Source organism: Pogoniulus pusillus, chromosome 29 (genome assembly GCF_015220805.1).
Source record: "Pogoniulus pusillus isolate bPogPus1 chromosome 29, bPogPus1.pri, whole genome shotgun sequence".
NCBI classification, from domain to species: Eukaryota; Metazoa; Chordata; class Aves; order Piciformes; family Lybiidae; genus Pogoniulus; species Pogoniulus pusillus.
In genome coordinates this window covers 11187556-11210339 of record NC_087292.1, presented here as the reverse complement: position 1 = coordinate 11210339, position 22784 = coordinate 11187556, and the positions used below count along the sequence as shown (strand labels likewise).

Here is a 22784-nt window from a genome sequence, read left to right as displayed (position 1 = left end):
CAAAATATCTGAATCACAGTACAAATAAACAGTGTGTTGTAAAGGCTACAGGGCCAAATTCCGTGCTGGAGTAATTCCACTGAAGTCAGTGGAGTTATGCCAGGAGATAAACTGCCATCAAGATTTTTTTTTTTTTTTTTTGGTGTACATGTGAAAAAAAAACCCCAAACCAGGAGTGTTTTAAGGTTTTGTCAGGAAACACCTTTGTTAAGAAAAACATAGCAGGTAGCGAAGTTTGAACTGATTCTACTTCAAACTGTCTCTTTTGGAAATGCTTATTTTGTTGATGAGAAATACTAAGATTGCCAAGACTCCCTTTATTTGGGAGTCTCACCTTTACTCATCCAGAAAGTCACCTGATTTACAGCAGGTAGTGTAAAAGAATCTTGAGTGTGAGCCCTGCTGTTCAAGCCCCACAATCCTGTGCCTTGCATCTTCTTTTTAAACATTTGTGTCAACTACATCTTGAAGTCACTGCAAATCCTTTAGTGATCCAGATTGGGTGGATTGAATTAATGGCAACTTTGAGACTACAAGTTTTAGTGTAATTGCTTTATTGTTTTGGAACCAAGATGCTTACAATCCAGTTCCTGTGCAAACATGTTTAACGTGTGTTAATGTGTTTCAAAACCAGACCCTCTCCGCAAAATTCTGCTTTTCATTAATTGACATCAGTAGCATGGTACAGTATTTCAAAGCACTGGCCAAAAATAAACTGTGTTTCTAATTTCCTTACTTTCCTGTGCTCGGAATGCCAATGTTAATTTGTTCCCATGGAAGAGTGAGAGCTGCCAACCACAGTTTTTATATAAATGGCTTTGCAGCGCAGGGCTGCCAACATTAAATGATACTCTGGAATTTTCATGACATTTTGGATTTAATTCTTGTGTGTATATGTGTGAGAGAAACAGAGATGTATGGGATGATGAACAGCACAGCCACCGATGATCGAGGCAGATGTTGGGAAAAGTTAATCCTTTGAGTAGCTGTTACTTCATGTTCCTTCTCATATAAGATTTTAAAGTGATTTATCAGATATTACATAGCATGTTCCTTCTGCTTAACAGAAAAAAAACGGCAGTGAATTTTGTTGCTGACTATCCAAATAGTTCTGTGGTTTTCCCCCACCTCCCACAGTTTTAGTTATTCATTAATAGATGAGCAGCACTTTTGTTTATGTTGCTGTTCTGATCATTATTATGAACTAGGCTGTAAGAATGTGAGGTTACTCAGCATGAGAAAATGTAAAAGTAGAAAAAGCTGCCACAACCAAGGAACGAGGGGAATTAACTGATTTCAAATAAAACTGCCAGCAGATAATTCTTTCTTTAAAAGGAGTAGCTAGGTAAAATAATTTGCTTAAAGAAATCCAAGCATGATCATAGTTACTTTAGTGGTAAGTACTGTCTTTGTACATGAAACAAATGGGAAGCTTCCTTTAAAGAAATCTATGTTAATCTGATGGTGGTGAAAACAAGGACTGCTTATGTGTTTTTCATTGTATTCCTGGAGGATATTCAAAATACAAATTGTTCATGTTTCAGTAGATTCCTCTTAATGACTGCCATGGTTTATCTCTCAATTTTCCTATTTTATTGGAACAGGTGCAGTGTCTGCCATCTGTGCCAGCCCCTGCACTATACCAACAAACAAAGTGTTGTTTTGGTTCACTGGATTTAAAAGTCTCCTGAGAGTAGAGAAATGAAAGAGAAAGAATTTAGAAAGTGCCTAGTGAAGGAAAGGCACTTCAAGTAATGTGCTTTGTCACTCAAGTCTTCCCGTAAATTACCTTAAACTATGTCTAAACTGTTTGAAAAAAATTATCCACAGAGTATTAAGTTTCTGTTACATCTCAGTGGTCCCATGCTATTCTTTATCATCTTTATCCTACTGCAGTAGCTTCCAAGTTAGGCTCTTTTGTTGTCAGGTTGAATTAAATTTTACAGCAGTAGGAATTCTCTTTTTCCTTGTGTTAAAGTAGAAGACCTGTAAATTACAGTTTCTCACTGTTTCTGATTTCACCTCATTTGAAAGACACTGCAAATAACCATCCAGCTTTAAACAAGATTATGTTGTAATTAGACAGAGAAACTCGTAATTATTTAAGGGCTAAACCAACAACAACAACCCTTTCAGGTTCATTTTGACAGTGTTTATCCAGTGTATCTGGAAAGGCTTACAATTAAAGTGCCTGAAGGGTGGGGATGAGATTTTTCAGCATGCAGTCAGTGCTCTTGGGTCCACCTGGCCTGGGAAACTATGCAGGCTTTGTAGTAGAGAAAATCCTTTAACTTAGATCTTCATGGCAAGCTCTTAGAAGCTACCTTCCTTCAAAAAAACAAGAGGAAGGGGGAGAGGGAAGGTTTCACTTCCCTCTAAATAATAACTAAAATGAGCAAGTGCCTTCTTAGGCTCTCTGTGACTAGGGGACACTGTTGCTGGTGGTGCATCATTTTGGGAAGTTTTGCCTGTTGTGCACAACTGCTCCTCAAATGAGCAAAGTTTCCTCTCGTTAGGCTGCAACCTCCCAGCATGTGATGCTGGGCTGAATTACACCTCCAAGCAAACCCACTGATGTCACCAGGCAATTTCCTCAGCTGGCACAAGGCCACCCCAGCAGTGGAGTTACCACAGTTGACACCATCTGAGGAGCTGGCACAATGTCTGTACCATGTTGGGGGGGCTTTAAATCAGGTTGAGATTTGACTCTGTTACTAGAGCCACTGGGCCAAATCCTACCTTCAGCCACCTTGTTTCATTGACACTGGTGGGGTTGCCTTGGTCTTCTGATTTTACTAATTGTTCCTCCCACAGCACAGTGGCAGTAAAACCTTTTTGAAAGAGACCAGAGGAACCCTGGGAGAATTACTAAAAAGTGGGCATAAAATAATACAGCATCAGTAGTTGGGAATTACAATTCTGATGGAAAGAGAGGTTTCCTGCTGAGCTAGAGTTAGGAACAGGGCTGGTTGAGTTTCACTGCTGGTGTCCTTTAAACACCCAGTGACCTTAATGAAGCCTTTGGCACCCCAAGGAAAAGCAAGCTCAGGTTGATCATTTAAATGGAAGATTAAAAGTTACTGTAATTTGGGAATTCTGAACTGCTTAGTGTTCAAATACTTCTGTGTCAACGTTTCAACAATTCATATACATCAGCCAGCTCTCTATAATGCCACAAACAATATTCAATCACCACTGACATGGATCAGTTCCTAGTTGTAGTTGTTCTGCCCACATATGCGATGCTAGCAAGCTGCTCCTCCCCTGGTTTTAAAGTTTAAAACTTAATTGCTTCTATCACCAAAAGTATTCTGAACATTTTAATCTAGCTACTTTTATTTGTTTATTACTGTGCAGTAATTATAATCCCACAGGGACTTTTTGGATGTTAATAAAGAGAGCTGCACATCACTTTCTTCCTGGAGCTTGTGTGGCACTATAAACATCATGCTGAGTTTAAGTTCCCCTTTCTGACCATATCCTTAAAAAATCCAGCATTCTTTAAGAGAAAGGAGGGAACTTTTTTTTTTTTCTTTTTAAAGAAAATAGAAATAGGGAAAAAAAAAAAGAAGGAACTTTAGCCTCACAATCTGCTAGCTAAATAAAACAGTAAATGTTTAGTTGAGACAGGGAAAAACCAGAACTGCTGGAGATTGGTTGTTTCCTTTTGGAGGAAACAATAAATGTGCCCACTTGTATTTTAACAACATTACTACTGGGGCCCCTAATTACATAAATATACTTGTAATAAACTGCAGAAGAGAAGAGCTGAAAAAGAGTCATTCTGCACAGATATTCAACTCAAAAAGAATCTATTTTAAATGTTGGCCTGAATAAGAAGGTGAAAGTATTTCAGCACTCTGATGAATCATTTGTCTCCTGAGACAGGTGAAAAGGAGAAGCAAATCAGACATGTGGTATAAAACTTCCCTCATTGGTGTGAACACAACTTTGACCTCTGAATACAATAGTTCCTGCAAGTCAGTGGCATGCATTATAATCGAATTACAAGATTATTAGAGTCCATACCCACAGAAATCTCTGACCGTTACGCTACATTAAAACCTGACACAGGGAACACAGAAATACATGCAAGAATCCTGAATGATGCAGCAACACATTCAAGCAAGCCCCAAATATTATTTTAGAAAACAGTCACTGCTGTTTGGCTCATTAATCCATAATTGTGAGATGAGAGCTGTTTCACTGAAAGCACTGCAGAGTAGAGGTCGGGGGAAGCAGAGTCTGTGTGTCTGACACTGTAAGTCTTTCTTCCCTGTATTGACAGTTGTGGTTCAACAAGAGAACAGAGGCTGGTAGGCAAGAGGCTGAGCTGTACAGGAGTAATCTCTGTTCTGACTCCTTGAGAGACACTTTCCTAAAGGCTGTACTCTCATTTCTGTGCTGTTTTTAACAGTTGCACGCAACAAGACGTGAGCTGCGTTCCCTTCATTCATACCAAGCCGATGCGAGGACATGAGGGTGTATTACAACAGCTGAGCTTTTACCCCAGAACTGCAGTTGCAAAATTGCTATTGAAGACACACAAAACCCAAAACAAAACAGAAAATGCTGTTGTTAGGGGCTGACTCAGGAGGCCTGAATGGCCCAACCCTAGTGAGAGGCTCAGTGTGAGGAATTCAGCCCTGCGATCTGCAGTGTGGTATGCAGGGCTAGGTGCTGCTGATGTCACTGATGGGCTTATCTTGTACCAAAGAAAATTCCTCTTGAATAATAGAGATCGTGGGTGGGAATTAAATTGAAAATAAATCTTCTGCTAACCTTCAGGTGTTGTGCCTGGGGTGTTGGCCACCAACATTTAAAGTGCACACACTCTGTATCTCTTCCTGAGGAGGGCCTTTCTGACATAGTAGTTTTCACTTTCCGTCAGTGTAAGATACCAGCATTTTGCATCCACCAACAGAGGTGTACATGGATGTCATCAACTTACAGATCTTTAATATTCATAGCTCTCAGGCCCATATACCACGTAATTAAAAGAGCACTCCCCTGTCTTTTTCTCAGTGAGTGTGTTGCACAGCAAGCATTCCTAGAAAGCAAAAGACATTGTACACATAAGCCATGAGTCCCATTGCAGGCAAAAGGCCAGCGAGTGAATGTGTGGCAGTGGGCAGTGAGGCTGACTGCTGGGCAGTGATGTACTGTCTAGTCCCTATGTCTCAAATTCAGGAGGCTCTGCTCAGTGCCTGACCTGAACTCAGATGTCTTGGCAGCACAGGTGAAACACAGCAATCTCAGAGCAAAATGTGAAATAGGTCACCAAGTCCCATTTTGATGAGAAAAGGCATTTCATAGAGTCATAAAATCAACCAGGTTATTTGGGGGTTATCTTTTTAAGCAGTAATTGAAATCTCTAATCAGTGTTTTACAGAATGTTTCCTGACACCCCTCCAATCACTGTATTTCTATCTGTTTAATAATTCTGGCTTCTGAACTGTGTTAGTATCGCCGGACCCCCCCACGTACAGGGCACCTGAAAAATATGCAGTGGATCTAACAGTATGGACACAAGATGAGCTCTGCTTTCACAGGTGGACCTTTTCCCTGAGTAGCTTGCTGCCTCTCGTCTCCCAGCACCTGCCTGATGGAGGAAGGCACAGATGTTTGTTATTGCACAGTCAAGCTCAGAAGGCCCAGCTGAATGCAGTTGTATGGCACAGCTCAGAGTGTGTACATTCTGGGTTGAGATCTTGCTGATTGCGGTCAAAGTCTGAGATTCTGTCTGGTATCAGCTGGTTATTTGGTAATATCCCACAAACTGCTTCCTCAACAAAACCAGAATCTGGGATTTCAGCTGAGAAATCCAGCAAGTCCTATGGTTTCAAACCTGGAGAACTGGTTCTTGAATTATTTTCCTTTTATCAGAGTGAACCACAAAAAAGGCTCAATTCCCCACACCTGCGACTCCTGCCGTGTCCCTCCCAGAGAGCCTCTGCAGGTGTAGACCCACACTCTGGAATAGTTGGGGGGATGCTGATACTGTTGTGGCAATACAATATTAAAGGAAGATTAATTAGATTCATGTTATTTATTTGGGCAGCTGTTCAGTAGATGAAAGGCAGTCTAATGCAAATGAAATTAAAAAGCCCTAAGAGGCCAGTGTGCAGTCAGTGCTCCACTCGTGTCCCTTAGCACGGCCAGTGCAGAAACGGGCACATTCCTTTGACAGAAGTGAGGCATTTGAAGATTGTGGCAGCTGCATTTTCTCTTTCAAGTGTCGCCAGTAGATGCACAATATATATATGTGCTTTTAAAAGACTTTTATTTTGAACTCAAGATGCGAATCTGTGGTATTAAGGAAAGCAGAACAATCCTTTATTTAGCTGCACCTGCACCTTAATGCCTAATGAGTTTAGTCTGATGGAATCCAGACCTCAGGAAGGATTATAAATTCTCATTTGATTTCATTTACTTCTGAAATACTTTAAACCAGCTGTACCAGTCCAGAATCCAGTCCTCGTTTCTGTATCAGTTTTGCAAATGTTGTTGAATTTTTTGCTGTATTAAGTAACTTTATGCTATATAATAATACACCAACAGTAATGAGGAACAGGAGGCAGCTTTTAAAAAGTCATGTAGTGGAAGATAATTAGCAGCAGATAAGCTGCATCAGTTTATGAACACAACTTGCATAAAGTTCTTCCAGCTCTGGAAACACAATTTGGAAGTTGCTGAAGCTAAGTTGGTGGGCAATATGCTGTGTCACTGGCAAGGTGTAAAACAGAGGAGTCTGGCCTTGCAAATGTGGGTGAATGAGCTCTGCAGGGCGTTGATGGTGCATGTAGCCATTGCTGTCTGTTTTGTATAAACATATCAGAGACGCCTGGGCAGTGACCTTCCCAAGATTACTGACTCGGGCTGGTTGTTACAAACAGCATCTGATTTATCAAATGCATTTAAAGCCTTCTTAGTTTGCCCCAGTGCAGCTACTGCAAGCATTTGGTATTGCCACATCTCTACATGATCAAATCATTGCATCAAAGAGTTGCTATGTCATAATTTTCTCTCTCTTTGCATGTCCTCTGCACATGCCTTCCTGCCTGTGTCACAGGTTCCCAGCTTCCTGTAGCCATGCTTAGTCTACCCCTTGTACAAATGCTGTGGTACAGTGAGCAGGGAAGCTTGCAGTGCTGCTGTCCTCACTCTCTGAGGATGAGCACCCGTCCAGTTTGCCTGTCACTAATGGGCTGTCTTCCTTCACTTGAGGTTAGGTTAGAGCTGCCTAAGAGTGCTTCAGGGAAACTTTCATGCCTTACCCTGATCTGAAACTGGTCCAAGCTGAAGAGGAACCATTTCACACGTTGAAGTTTTCAAGCATGACCTGGAACTCTTTCTTCCAAAATCTGCATTTTGGCCCAAGTAGCCCATTTTAGCTTTCCCTGTTGTTGTCTGTCATACTGCCTCTTATCTTCCCTGGATGAATACATGTTATTTCTCACCAGATCTGGTCAGCCACTTGTCTCTCCTTCTTTGGTGCTGGGATGTGTTTCTGTTTGCTCCGTGCTGCATGCACAAGCAGACGTCTGTTTTTTGCATCAGTGATTTTTTGAGAGGCCTCAAGCCTCAGAGCAGGTTGCAGGAAGCACCTTGGGCCCCATTTGTCTGCTGGTTGGACTTTGGGATTATTATTCTCAAGGAACCATTTTGCCACTAACTTTTCTCTCTCTTTGTGTTCTGCAGCCTCCTCTCTCTCAAGACACCCACCACCCTGCTTTCTCCTCTAGATGTGTACTACCCTTTTCTGTGCTGTCTGCCACCTCATCCTGACCCTCATCTGAGGTTCCTCCCCCTCAGTGGGGGCTGTCACTATCTCCTTGACCCTTGGATGCACTGGCAAAATGTGTGACAGGGAGTTCACACCTAATGGTGGCACAGCTTCCCCGTGAAGTTGGCCTCACCAGATAAACACAGTGATTTCACAGCACCAGGAAAGTTGCCCCACTGCCCCCCAGACTGCAAAAGAGAGAGCAGAGAAATGTAGCAGTCATCTCTGCTCAAGAAGGGATAGGAAAAATGTACTCCTTCATATACTTCCCACAGCTGCACCCAGAAGATTTAGGGTTTAGGGGATGTATTAAGACAGCAGCACGCCTCTGCTCTTAGGCTGTGTTATGCCATCCTATGCATTACAGGGCAGACAGAGAAAAGGAAACAAATAATGATGAGCTCCTGCCTCTCATTTTGCTCAATTTGAACATAGAGACATTTCTTGAGGAGGGTATAGAGAAGAGCTAAGATTGCCTTTGATGAGCAGGAAGCTTTGCAGCTGCCTTAGCCTGTCCTGTGCAGCACATGGTACCAGCAGGGAGCCGCAGGAGGCCTCTGCTTGGAATTGCTGTCCAAGTGCATCCCTGTCTTTCAGATACATAAAGAGATGCAACAGTCCCAATCTGTGGTGCAGTCTGTTGAGGGCCAAAACCAGCCAAAGTTAACCCTGCTCCCAGTGACAGCATGAGAGCTGGAGATATTTTGTATTGGCCACAGCTCTGGTCAGTTGGGAGGACATAGGAGTGGACACGTTTTGCAGCATCACCACATTCCGCAACCTGCCTCTCTGTCTCTCTGGAAAAATGCCAGTGCTAGTAAAGGGAGAGCTGCTGGGGGTAAATCCCCAGCTCAGCACTGTCCTGAGAGAAATAAGAATAGAGAGGCTGATGAGGGAGACCCTGCAGGAGATTTGCTTATATTGGATTCCTGGAGGATGAAGGTAGAAATAGAGAGTCTGTCTGAAAGAAAAACTTAATGAACTCCCATTTATTTCTTTCCCCTGTCACCCCCCATTTCTTCATTCCCCTGCACACCTGAAATCCCACAGCAATCCTAAGTGCGTTAGAGCAGCTGCAGATGGATTGCAGCACTATGTGCTGCTGTGTTTCACATGCTAAGGCTGTGAATAAGGTATTCTGAAGAAACACAACTCTGCTGCTTATTTAACTTTGCTTTCCCCAGATACACATACAGACATTGCAAACTCAGCGTCAGGATTCACACCACAATCCGTCTGTTTACTATTAAGAGAGTTTTGTGTTCACAGAACAGTCCCACATGTAAATTTTTCACAATACCTTTCATCTAGTCTGGCTCTGATTTCAGCAGAGAAACCACAATTTAAATGGGTACTGCTCAGGGCACACCTGGAAAAGAAAATGGATTACCTGTGCATAACCTGCCTAGATGGTTCATGGATGTCCTTTAAGGAGAAATAGCTTTACCATCCAGCATTGCCTTAAAGTGCCTACAAAGAAATCCAGCAAAGGAACGTCTCCAAATGCAGAAGGCAGCATGCATGCTTCTCTCTCTCATTTCCCTCCTGAATAGTATGTTTCCCATTTGCTAGCTACCATCCCAGGAATTGTAACTTAAAAGTCTCCTGGATGACACTTGAGGCAAGAGGATGTGGTGGCTTGCAGCATCCTCTCATCCTCGGCTGTGTTCCTGGCCAGCACAACTCCCAGGGGAGCAGGTGGCTCCCTATCGCTCTCTGAAGTCCCAAAGCAAGTACAGCACTAACCCAAACGCTGGAAGAACATCACAGAGCACCCAGGCATTTTGTCAGAGAAATATCAATTTCTGTCCTGAGCAGTCTTTGCTAGCTGAAGTTTAACTTGGTCAGGAAGAACTTGCTGCTGCTTCGGAGATAATTAAACCCATCTTCCCTCAGCCTGCTGTTTGTACACGCACAATGATACCATTGTTAAGAGTCATGCAACACATATGCTGACATTAAAGTGTTTAATCTTGTAGTACAGTATTCCATTATTTTTGGACATCTGTACATGATAGAGAGGGTACGTATTAAGGGATTTGTTGACAAAGAAATAGCTAATGCTGATACATGTGTGGACTGAAAGGATCTTTCCAAGTTGTGCTCGGCAGCAGGGAGAATGCTCCTTCCCAGGCCCGAAGCCTGGCACAGATGTGATATGCACTGTTGCTATTACCACTTTGCAATTTATAACAAGGAGTCAGTGTTCAGAAGAATTTTGGAAGCTCCCTGCTGGGTTTGTGGCTAGGTGGTCTTGTTGGCAGCACCACCTTCATGCTGAAAGCTGAAAAAATGAAGTGATGGCTAAGGGAAGAATATTAACTCCAGAGGGTTTTCTTTCCCTTTCAAAGCAGAAATCCTTACCCCAGATTGCTTTACGGAGTGAACACTAAAGAATTTTGAACCCTCCTGTTTCTAACCTCTGGGGTTGGGGATCAGAATTTATGGAGCCTAGTTTTCATCTCACTTGAAATTAATGCATTAGTCCTGCTTTCCACCCTTGTCTGGGGCAGGACTTCACCCTGCCACATGTTGAATTTACTGTGCAGGGGATATCACAGCCCCATCATCTCCCTCTGCCTAGCTGTAAAATGGGTACATGAACATCAGCATGCCTGGGTGCAGGTTCCCACCTGCTGCATGCTACCTTGGCTCAGAGCAGCCTCTTCTGCAAAGGGCTGAAGGGTCAAGACCATCAGGGCAGGGCTTCGGCAGGTCAGTCCAGACACCCCCCCCCAAATACCTGGGGGTCCTGAGCCTGTGACTGAAGGACAGGCTGTGTTTTTAGAAGTGGCACCATGGCAGCAGTCCCAGGTGGTGGGACGTATTAAAGACTTAGAGACAAACCACAGACTATTTTTCTAGTTAAGCTTATCTCACAGACCAAAATGAAGGGATGCTTTTGTTTTTCCATAGGTTTCTTCAACAACTTGGGTAGCTTTTAGATGAGCTAGAGAGCTGCAGCTATCCAGTGTAATAAACCCTCCAAATACTGTTTTTAATCACTCTTAAAAAAAACGGCATCACACAACCCAAAATGTTTGCTGTACTCCATTTATGGGACTCTCAATTTATATTCTGTAACTGTTTCTTCAAATACTTCTTTAACTGCTGCTTTAGCTGCCTCATGTCAGCATGTAAATCTTGTAGCCAAGAGGTTGAAGCAAATGAAAATCAATCACAAACCTTTTCATTCTTAAATTCTTGCCATTATAAATTTATTGCCACTGCCCCTGTACCTCTGGCTGTCTGGCACAATGAGGAGGGAAATGTGTGCCTTAGCAGACCATGCCCTGGCATGACATTATTGCAATCTTTATTATACTCCTCCTTTTCCTCAGAAAAATATAAGGACTGACCTTGCACTTCTTGCCTCCTTGGGAATTCTGCTGAGCCTAGTAGGCTCTTTCAGCTGTGGAGACCGCTGGATGCTTCCTTAATTGGTTTCCTCCTTCTTGAACCTCACTACCATATTGAGAAAAGGGCTGTATTTCATAAGTGACATGGGTTTATCCACCAATTTAGAGACAAAGAAGTGCAATTTATAGGGGGAACATTTAATGCCTGTTAATTACAATCCCATCAAGAGGTCTCAAATTTGGCATCCTGAAAATTTACAGTGCAGTTTCACAACCGCTGCAAGCCCAGAGTCCAGGGGGTGGCCCTGCCCTCCCTCCTGCCATCCTGGGAGGTCCTCACTCCTCCTCCTGCCACCGCTGCTTCTGGGGCACCACAGTGGGCTGGGTGAGGACAGGATCCATTGAAAACTCATCCAGGGAATGGAAAATGATTTTCCAGTTGAATCCATTTCCTAAAAGCAGTAGGTAGGAGTGGTGAATCCCCATTGTACGCTTGCTGAAGATGCTCATGGACTCCAGACAGCGCTGGTGGTCCCAGGGCAGCTGGTTTCTAGGAACCTCATGCTTTACACTGAAATGGTGCAAGAGAGTTTCTGAAGTTTTGGCTTACATCTCAAGGGGTTGGCAATGGAGGGAATTAAAGGTAAATTTTCTTGGAAAATCAGATGAGATTTTCAACTGCTGGGTGGAAAATGGTGTAATTCAATGTGTAGTTTGTCCTCCCAGGAGTTTGCCCAGCAGGGCTCACTGGACAAATCAGCCCTCAGCCATCTCTGAAGAAATAGTGCTCATTTTCTGGAGCTCTGTTTCTGTCAAAGGGAAGACTTTCTTACCCACCTATATGACTTGCTCAGTCCCTGGGGCCAGGCAGGCACAACCTGTTAGACCTTGATGCCAGAGTGTGGCAGAATTTTTTGGCATCCAAATCTCTGAGGGGATTCCTAAGAAACTGCTGATGGCTCTGCAGTGAGTCTCCCTCCTGGCTGAGAGGCTGAGGCAAGGGGGTGTTGTCTTTTGGAATCTATTTTCCTTTGACTTATCTTTCAGTTTCAGGAATTCAAGACCTTTCATCTATTTGAGATTAAAGTCCTTTACAAATCCCTTCTGGCCTTTTTTGGGAGTAAAAACGTTACAGATACCCTACTGCACATTCCATTTGGTACTTGGTGTTTTTTTTTTCATTGTGAATGAGAACCAAGTAGCACTCTAATTGTTAGCTCTGCAATAAATAAGACAACTACTTTTAAAGTGCCTTATAAAAACAATTAGCATATTATCAGGTGAAAGCATTAACAGGAAAAAAGAGTTTTTGCTTGTTTAAATATTCCAAGTGCATCACCTAAGTATGCCAGGGAGGAGGAGGCATGGAATTACTGAAGCTTTCCCAGTTTGGCAGCCTGAGCATAGAATCTACTCATCTGGTGTTTACTGTGCATATGAAAGAGATATATATTTTTTTTCCTACATCTTCATAAAACAAGAGCATAAAAATACTCAGGTAAATTGGCAAAAGGCCTCTCATGAAATCCATTGAAATTAATGGAAATATTTCTGTTGCCTTCCCTGGGGTTTGGATTAGCTCTTTAACACCTCTGTAATAATTAGTTTTTAACACAGTCATTCTCATAAAATTATTGCTGTGATTCACTGCTTCTATGCTTGACATAGAGTTAGTGATTGACATTGTGCTACTGTGCTCGGCACTAAGGCTAAGTAAGCCTCCATGATTTCTTTGGTATGTGTGGAGAGAAATAGTAACCTCTGCAAACTAAGTCTCAACATAATTTTTGCTGTCATGTCATGTCATGCCTTGCCTGCCATCATTCCCTAGTATAAAAGTGATCCGTGATCCAACCACATTTACAGAATTGGCTCAGTTTAGCCTTTCACTTAGCAGTTGTGATTTACAAAGGAGCTGAAAATGGTTTGGGCTCTCATTTCTAATCTAAACATACTTTGTTGTGAAAACAACCCAACCAAATTAGGATGATTTCAAGTTTCCCAGCTTTATGCTGATGTGTCATTTACTTTAGAAGTTTGGGTACCCTGGGGTTTTAAAGCAGGGTCATGAGACCTTTGTCCAGTGTTACTTCTTGGTACGAGTTTCAACTTCATTGCTGTGAGTTCCAGCTGTACCTACACTTTTCCATCCATGCATTTTAATGTTTGCAAGTTGTGTATCTGAGAAGAGTACATTTTAGGACATGTCAAAACAACTACCAGGGATTTGTTAACATTTAATCTCCATCTTTTCCATATTTTTGGATCTGATACCTGGCTACTTCACACCTGAGTATATGTATCTGTGTTTTCTTTTAACCATCCCGGTTGTTGCACAACTATGCCATCCTGCCTCCTCTTGCATCACCACAATGCCACAACAGAGTTGGTTTGGAGAGACAAAAGACTTCAGAGAGATCAGAGCCTTATCTACATCAGATAGAGTGCAGTCTGTGCAGCACTGAGATTGTAGACAGATAGTCAAGGCCGGGCTTTCTAAGATGCTAAGCTTACTCACATATTTGCAGCAGAGGTGTGGCAAACTTACTGATAACCACTAACCTAAGATATGTGCTTGTTTTGTTTGGATCACCCCAATTGTCCTGCACAGTTTTTGGTGTCTTGCTTATTTTCTCATGAATCTGTCGTCTCTCTCCATCCTACAGCTCTCAAGTCCCATTGTCCTGACCGTTCCTTTTCCAAAGGACTGTGCCAAAGGGAGTGTCTGGTGAGCCCCACCTACCATAGCTACGATTAGCTGCTGCACTCACCATGCCTGAGTGTTATTTTGCACCAGTAGATTTTGAGCCAGGTGTTACACTGGGTCTCTGTGGTGGTTGTGCCTCCAAAATGGGAAACCACTTCTGAAAATGAGGAAAGGTGCATTTACACATGTATCACCTATGAGTGACACGGGGTTGTTCCTCTAGGAGAGGAAATCCACTGTTTTCCCACAGCTGAAGCACACAGTCTGTTTCATAGCAGAATTATTTTTCAAGGGTGTTCTTCCTTTTCATATTTTACAACCTTTGATTGCACATCCAGAGCTTTGGCTTCCTCTCCAAGCAGCTGCCTTGCCAAACCATTTGAATTGTGACAGTTTCTGAGCTGGAATTTCCAATGTTTGAAATTAGGAACCAGGCTAAAAGTACTCACCAAAAGTCTTTGGGTAGTAGTGGTTTGTAAGAACTATGAACCTGGGACAAACATGAGTTCAAGTTCTTTGGGCAGAAGGGCTATTAAATATAGCCAGAAATGTTCATACTGCTTGATGACTTTTAAGGGAGTTTTTAACACAAAGTGGCTGACAAACAGCTGAGATGAAGTCCTTCAAGAAAGACCAAAAGGTTCTCATTATGGTGTCTTGCATCAATAGGGATCACAGATTTTATGGATCTAATAGAGAAACTACAGTTTGTATTCAAAGAGCTGTACCAATTTGCATGACTGTTTTGGTGAACACTTAAAACATCACTGCCCTCCCGTTTTGTTTTTTAACTCCTCCTTCTCCTCCCCTGTTGAGACTGCTCAGGTAATTAATTGGAAATGACCCAGTTGCAGCATTGTCAAAGGTCTGACTAACACTCATCAAACCCAGGAAACTGGGACTTCTTGAATGCTCCCTTGCTCACCTCGTGCTGTTGTGCTCAGGATCTACAAAAAGTGCACAATCATTTATACTGTACCATATGGTCACAAATACCAACACACGGCAGCATGAATTAAGGATAGGATTTCAGCCTTCATAATGAAGAGTCTTGCTTTTATGAGTTCAAGTCAGACCCTTAACATTATTTTAAAGTAGATTTTGGTGTTTAATTATGTAATAAGATTTACTGCAGTCATCTAACAGATGTTGATTCAGGGTCAGTGTTTCTCATAAATTAGTTCTGAAAGGATTTGTTACTTCTGGGTCAGCAGATAGGTCCGGAGTGCAAAGAAAAAGGGGAAAAACAATAAACACTGAGTTGAAGGGTTTCTTGGGATTCTTTCTTCAGTTACATATCCACATATTTTCATGATCTTAATGACTATAGCCACAGGAATGTTTGCTTTAACACTAAAGATGGCTCAGCCCAAACCTCTATATCCAAACATCTGCAAAGCATGGGAAAGTTCAGACTTTGGGGCTCTTTATTTTATGACCCCAGCTGTTAATTTTTCATAGTAATATGACAGATTTTTTTCTAGGGCACTGCAGTGGGAATCACTGTGAACTCTAGCAGCACCCAAAAAAGTTTCATCTTCATGTGTTTGTTGTCAGACTTTGTGCATGAAGTGCAGCCAAAGCCTGGTGTTGGCCGATGTAGTTGTCATCACTGAAAAGGTGCACCCACCTTCCTTTGGAAATTCAGCCTTCCCCTGCCTTTGGAAACAAGTCCTACTGCTAGAGCTCTCTGTAAAACACCCTGCTGGTGATATTACCCATAATCTAACTAAAACCACACAACATTATAGTCATTCTTCTATAGTTGTGGTTAAAGGAGCTATTCCATATTAACTTTTTTTTTCCTCCTCTCTATAATTTGGTTGCAGACAGATTCCTTTGAGACTGAAATCATACTCTTTGTATCTTGTTCTGCTGAGAATGCTTTGGAGGAAAGGAATTGAGGCATATTTAAGAGTGTTGCAGTGCTTATAGGGCAGTTTTAGCCCGCCAAGTGTTATACAAACACTGGTGAATGTTCAAATATTCCTGCACTTGAGGGTATGAATGACTGAGCGATCTTCCCAGGCATGTATGAGATGCTGTACTTAGAGGTCCAACAATAACTCTGTTCATTCAGCACATGATAAGACTGCTCAACCTATAAAACCATTCACTGAACTTGATCACCTTTGTCTTGGAAAGTTTAGACCTTTCATACCTAAAAAAAAAACTCTTCTATGATGAATCTCAGCTACTAGTAAAAGCTCTGAAGTGTTTCCCAAAAGAGCGATCACACAGTGGCAAACTGCAAGCCCTGGACTCCTCGCAGAAGTAATGTGTGAGAGGAGGAAGAGCCTGTGGCCAGCTGCTGAATCTCAGCCAGCAAAGCAGCGCTGAACCTGCTCCGTGTAAGCACTTGGACACAGCCTGGTTCCCAGAGGCTCCCCACGCTCTATCCCTGCCACAGGGGAGGCTCTCGCCAGCGCCGATGGACATTTGCGCAGTGTGGTGCTGTAAATTTAAATAGCACTCTCCAGACCCGTGCTTGAAGCTCCTCTTTTTCAGAAGTAATTCCATTTAAGTCAATGGATTTACACAATGGATTTATGGCTGCCAGAAGAGAATCAGGCCTGTAGAAAGACACACATTCTTTGCCAAGAAAATCTCAGAGCTAACTACTTGAATTGTGCAGTTGAGCTGCAGGGAGGTCAAGTGGACAGACAACAGGACCGTGACATACGGGAAGTCCCTGGTTCAAGCTCTTAAAATGTCATGTGGTGTGACCTCTGGCGAGTCAGTTCATCCCCTTACACCTCTGTTAACCCATTTTCCTTTGTATAACTTGTCTACTTAATTTGGAATTTGTTCCAAGAAGAGTACTTCACTTCATGTGTTGGCATGGGGCACTGACACCTTGCCTCCCCCTTGATGGAGGGCAGCCTTGGAGTCTTTGTTTCCTCACAACGCTGACTCTTACCTTCCATATCCACAAGCAGCATTACATGAGACCATCAGCTGCCCATAGAATGGTCTGGGCCAGAAGGGACCTCTAGAGGTCATCTAGTCTGGCTCCCCTGCAGTCAGCAGGGACATCCCCACTAGACCAGGTCACCTAGGGCCCCATCAAGCTTCACCTTGAATGTCTCCAGGAAAGGCCCATCAGAAGACAGGCAGACCCATCACTCGATGGGATAACATACCACAATAATACTGTCTTGGGAGGGCTCTGGCACTTGTTTGTTATTCCACAGTCAGTTTTGGGAGTAGAAAGGAAGTTTTCACTTTGAACATTTGCTTCATGGCCCTGAGCACTAAAGATGCCTTAAAAGGAAAGCACTGACACTTGGGAGCAGGGCTGTGAGCTTGTGATGAATTTGGCTGGCACTGAATATGGTTCACTGGCATGAAAAGCCTCAAGGACTGGAATTTGTGTATATGTATGTGTGGGTATGCATGTGCAGTTTTCAGAAGGAGAGTCAGGCCAAGAACCAGTGCTCCTGAAAGCCCCATCTGTTTCTTTCAGCTTGGTCTTTATCAGTGGCAAATGTCCAGAGTCGCTTGTCAAGCATCAGGCTGCCAAAAATCATTAAAATACAATGGTCACCTACACTCTGTACCAGTCAGCTGTAAAACTGTTTCAAAGGGAGTCTGGTGAACACATATGTGCTTATAATAGCCCAGATAAAGTTGTGTATTTCCTACGTGCTTTAGCAAACCAAACAACAGCCTGAGATGCTGCAATCAGATATTCCTGCCCTTTTCTGTTGTGGCAACTCACAAGCTTGTTTGATGGCAAGGGGAAAGGGAACAAAGCAGGTGGCTAATGGGCTGTTTTTCTGTTTCAGTGGAGCATGACAGAGAGTTTCACCATCAGCGCTGCCACTACCGAGAGTTCAGGTTTGATCTCTCCAGAATCCCAGAGGGGGAAGCGGTGACGGCAGCCGAGTTCAGGATATATAAGGATTATATCCGCGAACGCTTCGATAACGAAACGTTCCAGATCAGCGTCTACCAGGTGCTGCAGGAGCACCCGGGAAGGTGAGTGACACACACAAGCACTATGTGTTCCTTCCAAGTTACGTCCAGTACTTCCAGAAATCCTGATGCCGTCAGCACAAGGGTCTAAAGAGCCATCAGCGTTGTACAGTGAGACCTCAGTCAGTGCTAATGCAGCAGACATATAGCTGCCATGTGTGCTTGGCCACTGAGGGCATGGGGAGAGGGTGCCCTGGGAGACTGCATGTGCCCCAGTGCTGCCACTGTTGGCCCTGAGAGTGCTCAGTAGCTGAGAAGCCAACGGGCTTGCTCCATGTGCTAATGCAGGAAAAGATCATAAACTCAGAGTCTTTCAAGACCTGTGGAAAACCTACCCTCCTCCTCCTGCCACTTAGGGATCCTGAGGTGGTAAACCCACATCCGGATACTTCCTTTCTAATTGTAGCTTAATTACTAGCCTTCGTTACTGAAAGCATTCAGGATCCCTAATTAACAAAGACAGATGACACCATGCTTTTTATATTGACTGATTGTTTTGCATGTGCAGAACTACAAGATGAGCTATTAAATCCATTCTGAGCAATTATTAATGTATGCCAAGATCCCTGACAAATCCTCCAGGGAATGTGAATAAGAACATATGTTCAATTTTCTCATCTGTTTTTAGTTCCAATTAATCAGCAATCCCAAACCATTTATCAAAGCCACTTAGTTTCATTTGCACATCGTTCTGTTATACACAAGTCTTACCAAAAGTGAGACTGCATTTATTTACGTGAGAAGTATTTACAGCCACATGCTAGTCAGAAGTTATTCCTTAGGATTACTAAATAGGGGGTAATAATGCTACAGTCCTAAGTTAAGTTTGTGAAAAGAGAGAAACACTAAGGATTTTAAAAAAGGAGAATGTCCAAAAGGGTCAGAAAAAAAAATATGTGATCAGGACTCTGGGGTTTTTATTTTTATAAGAGCTAGTAAAACTGCAGAAAAAATGGGAACATGACAGGAAACCTCATCAATGTTTTTAAATGGTGAGAATTTCTACTGGCTTTGCTATATGGTTAAAGTATTTAACAACTGCTGTGTTTTATTCCACATCTGAAATTCTCATTTTGTGGCTTAAAACCCATGGTTGTCCTGGCATTTCTAATAACACAGGTCATTTGCAGAGTTGGAGGTCTTTGCTAATATTAATCTATTTTTAAATCAAACTATACATTTTAACCAGGCTTACTTAAAAGAGAAGGCAGCATGCCACAGGTGAGCACGGGACCTGTTAGATGTTGTGCTTATCATAAAGCATGTACGTTTATATTCCATCTTAGTCCCTTCCAGCGATAGAAGCCTCCTTATGCTGTGTGTGTTTTTATTTTTGAGTAGGTTATGTAGGTACAAGCCTGCAGGGATGACTTTTCACTCTTGAGAAAAGCAGAAACAAGAGATGTGTTGGCAGATGAAGAGGCTCTAACCAGTGTGCCAGGGCATAAGGGAATTGCCAGAAACCTGTTCTTGGAGTAAATGTCTTTCCTCATCAGATGCCAGGGAGGTTTTCTATCAGATCCTGATGAGGGAAGTAGGTGCCCACTAGGAATCTACTGACAGAATTAGGATGACATTTATTACCTTAATTTTAAGATGATACATGTACGGGTTTGTTAAAGTTATGTTTAGAGAGGACTTCAAGGGTTCCACTGGGCACAGTTCTGCGTGAAGCAGCGTTTCTGCAAACTGTCTCCTTCACAAATGCTTGTTCCTAAAGGAAAAAATGTATGCAAAGAGCAGGCATATACACGAACCACTGGTGGGAAGAGGTGAGGAATCTTGCTAATGATACAGATGTTCCACCTACAAGATTTGATGCAATTTTACTGCATCATACTCGCCACAGGAACACTCTTTTTAATGAGTGTTGATGTATATTTGCTCTCTGCATACATTTTGGCACAGGGCAATAGTGAGTTTTTGAACAATTTGTCCTGGAAAAATATTCCTGTTGGTTTGGATTGACCAAAGGTAAAAAATATTGTCACTAACATTTGTAAAAATATTTGTTCTTTTTCTGCATTTTTCCACTGACACTTTCCAACCGGCTCTGTCACAGACCAGTCATCCAAGTCAGTGTGTCATTGGGCAAGTGGAGAAAGAAAACAAACTCTCTCCAGTGTTGATCAAAAAACACCCATTCACTTTGATGCTTCCTTGGCTGTTTGTCTCATCCCAAGCAGGCTGGAAAGTCAGACCCATCTGACGTTGTTAGCAACAAGAGCAAAACAAAGCCAAACCCTTCACCCCACGCAGGCAAGAAAACCTTGGCTCGTTTGGCTTTGTAGATTCCTCTCCTCTACTGAGAGCATGGCAGGTACATGGCCAACAAAACCCCAAATGGCTTTCCCTCTCCTTGTGCTCTTGTGATGATAGAAGAGCAGTGGAAACTCCCAGGAGATTGGTGGAACTGCCTTGTGGGATGTGAAACACCAGATATTCTCCAGCCCAGGTGCACCTCCTTCTGAAGTGCACCAAGGCACAGCAGCTCCCCAGAAGCAGCTGCAGCATTATCTCTCCTTTGTAACACAGCAACACACAGCATAGATCAGGACAGCATCCAGGGCCACAAAACCAGCACAGCATGCAGATGGAAAGCCCAAGTTGAGGCCAACTGGAGACTTTTTTCCTTTGAGGGTGAAGAATCTGTCAAGCTAAAAGCTTGATTTTCAGTTAAACCTCAGATGAGCCTCCAGTTTGGAGGGCATGCTGGTGCACCCTCAGTTCAAATAAACCATGAGTATGAGCAGTGCAACAATTAACTGACTTGCTTTACAAGTTCAGGCAGGTTGGCTGGTATCTAACCAGTAACAACTCTTGTCTGCAATTTACTGTTGGTGAAAAAGACAGGCACAGGTCTTCCCAGATAAACAGCTGCACCCACAGCAGGCTATTTCTGAAATCCTGCCCCTCAGTACTGCACACATCTGAACATGGGATGGAAGCTGTCTTCCATCTCCCTGCTCAGATAGACACCTGACAAGCCTGGCAGTAAAAATGAGAGCCCAGCCCTGTCCTTTGTAGTCAATGGCATGCCACTCTGGACTTTGACTAATAGAAGTTATGTCTTGTCAGACTGAAGATATTATTTTACAGGTGTTTATAGGAAATCAGACTAAATGATCAAAGATTCTTTCTGGCCCTTCCAAATCTGTGAAATCATTGCAAGACAAATCTGGCAACATCTGCTTTATAAAAAGGCATGTACAGCATTCTTCAGGGACAAAGAATCAGTTATTCACTTGAAGCAAACAAGTACATTCATGACCAAAAATGTTCCTAATATCATAAACACTGTGAAAACAGTTGATATTTTGACTAATATGTCTCAAAGCTTTCATGTGCTTAACTTAAAGTCCAGTGACTCATGTCCAACTTTTGTTTGGTCTTCATGGTTCACTTATCCCAAAAGCTTGGGAAAGAGTTTTATAAGGCCAGTAACTGTCTTGAGAAAGGTGTTGAGCAGGAGAACATCAAGTCCCTGATTTTGGTCACAATCCCTGCTAATGGGAACTAAAGGCTACCATCAGGGAGCTAGGTGCTGCTCAAGTCTCTGCCTCCCTTCTGGGTGCTGTGGGAAAGCATAGCACATTATGGTGCTAGGGAGCACATTGCAGGGTACAGGACTTGCTACCAGGTGTCGAAGGTCCATTTGTCTCGGGCATCTACGCGAGGAACGTGTCAAAATAAAGCTTATGGGTACAAGTCTCAGAAGAATTAACTTTGATATTTTTACAGTGGCCTCATTACATAGCTTGTGAAATACTTTCCAAAAGTAATATCCATTGCCCTCAGACTCTCTGCTGGTTTTGTACGCAGTGGCCAAAAACAAGCATTTCAGAGGGACTCCAGTGCAGGTGTGCAGAGGGATTTCTCACAGCAGCTAAAGCAGATTGGGTACCAAACTCCTATCACAACTGATAGGAACTTGTGTTTTCAGAACGTCCCCATCCGGTGCCGGGGCAGATTGTCAGGCCATCATTCTCAATTCGTTAACCTGACACTGCAAAGCAAGGGCAGAATGTTCAGTTCTCCTCAACACCAGAGCATGGTCCTGCCCATCTGTCTGCACCTTCAGACATACCTCATCCCAGATTTACCTCTCCGATTTCACTGGACTCAGCACTTGCACTGTGGAGTAAATCCTTTGAAGTCGATGGGAGCTTTGTTACTGCAGAGAGTAAAGCCGGGTACTCGACCAGCCTTTGGTAATGGAAATGTAGTTGCTACCTGTTCACTTTGTGGCCATTACAGATTTCACAGGCTTCAAAGGCAGTGAATGATTTGAATGCTCCTGTTACCAGCCCCACAGAAAAATAAGGTCCTGCACGATGCATTCCTGGATTTGATTTGCAGCTGGAACATTTTAGTTTGTGCTCTAAACTACACCACTTCTGCACCCAGATCAAACCTGAGCTCCTCTCCAGACCCCTTTCACCCATTCATTGAAATCTGTTTCCACGTTATGGTCTGAAACATGTAATTCAGTAACTAAGCAAGGTCTCAGCCCACCCAACCCGTGAAGCAGATGTGGCTTCTTTTTGAAGCTTTTACCAGTGTGGTCGTTCTAGGCATGGTGCAGTAAAGAAGAGTATAGTTTGGTTTAACATTGTGCCTCAGCACCATGTTATCTGCAGGTACTAACAGCAGCTAAAAGGGTACTTCTGACAACAGCTTTGAATTCTTTTGGTGACTTATCTGCAAGTCATTGGTAGACATCTCTTAGCAGGTAGCAAAGGAACTTTAGCTTGGAAACCCCAAGAGCTCTGCTAAAGCAGAGCTGCATCTAGTTATCTCTTTAAGACCATTTCTAAGAGGCACTGCAGCCTGCAAAATCTCTGACAGATCCTAAACTCACTCACTGAGGCACAGCTCTTCACAGGCACTTGAGTAGCTGCAGGAGGCATTCTGCACTGCCCAGTGGGCTCTTGCTCAGCAAAGTGATGCACTA

General features: G+C 43.0%; 1 protein-coding gene across 1 annotated transcript in view; it reads left to right on the top strand.

Annotated features, from left to right (window-relative positions):
* BMP7 (bone morphogenetic protein 7) overlaps window positions 1-22784 on the top strand; it is a 54724-nt gene that overhangs the window by 6891 nt on the left and 25049 nt on the right. Inside the window, exon 2 of the mRNA XM_064168091.1 lies at window positions 17641-17833. Within this exon, the coding sequence (XP_064024161.1) occupies window positions 17641-17833 (193 nt within the window). The remainder of the gene's footprint in view (window positions 1-17640; window positions 17834-22784) is intronic.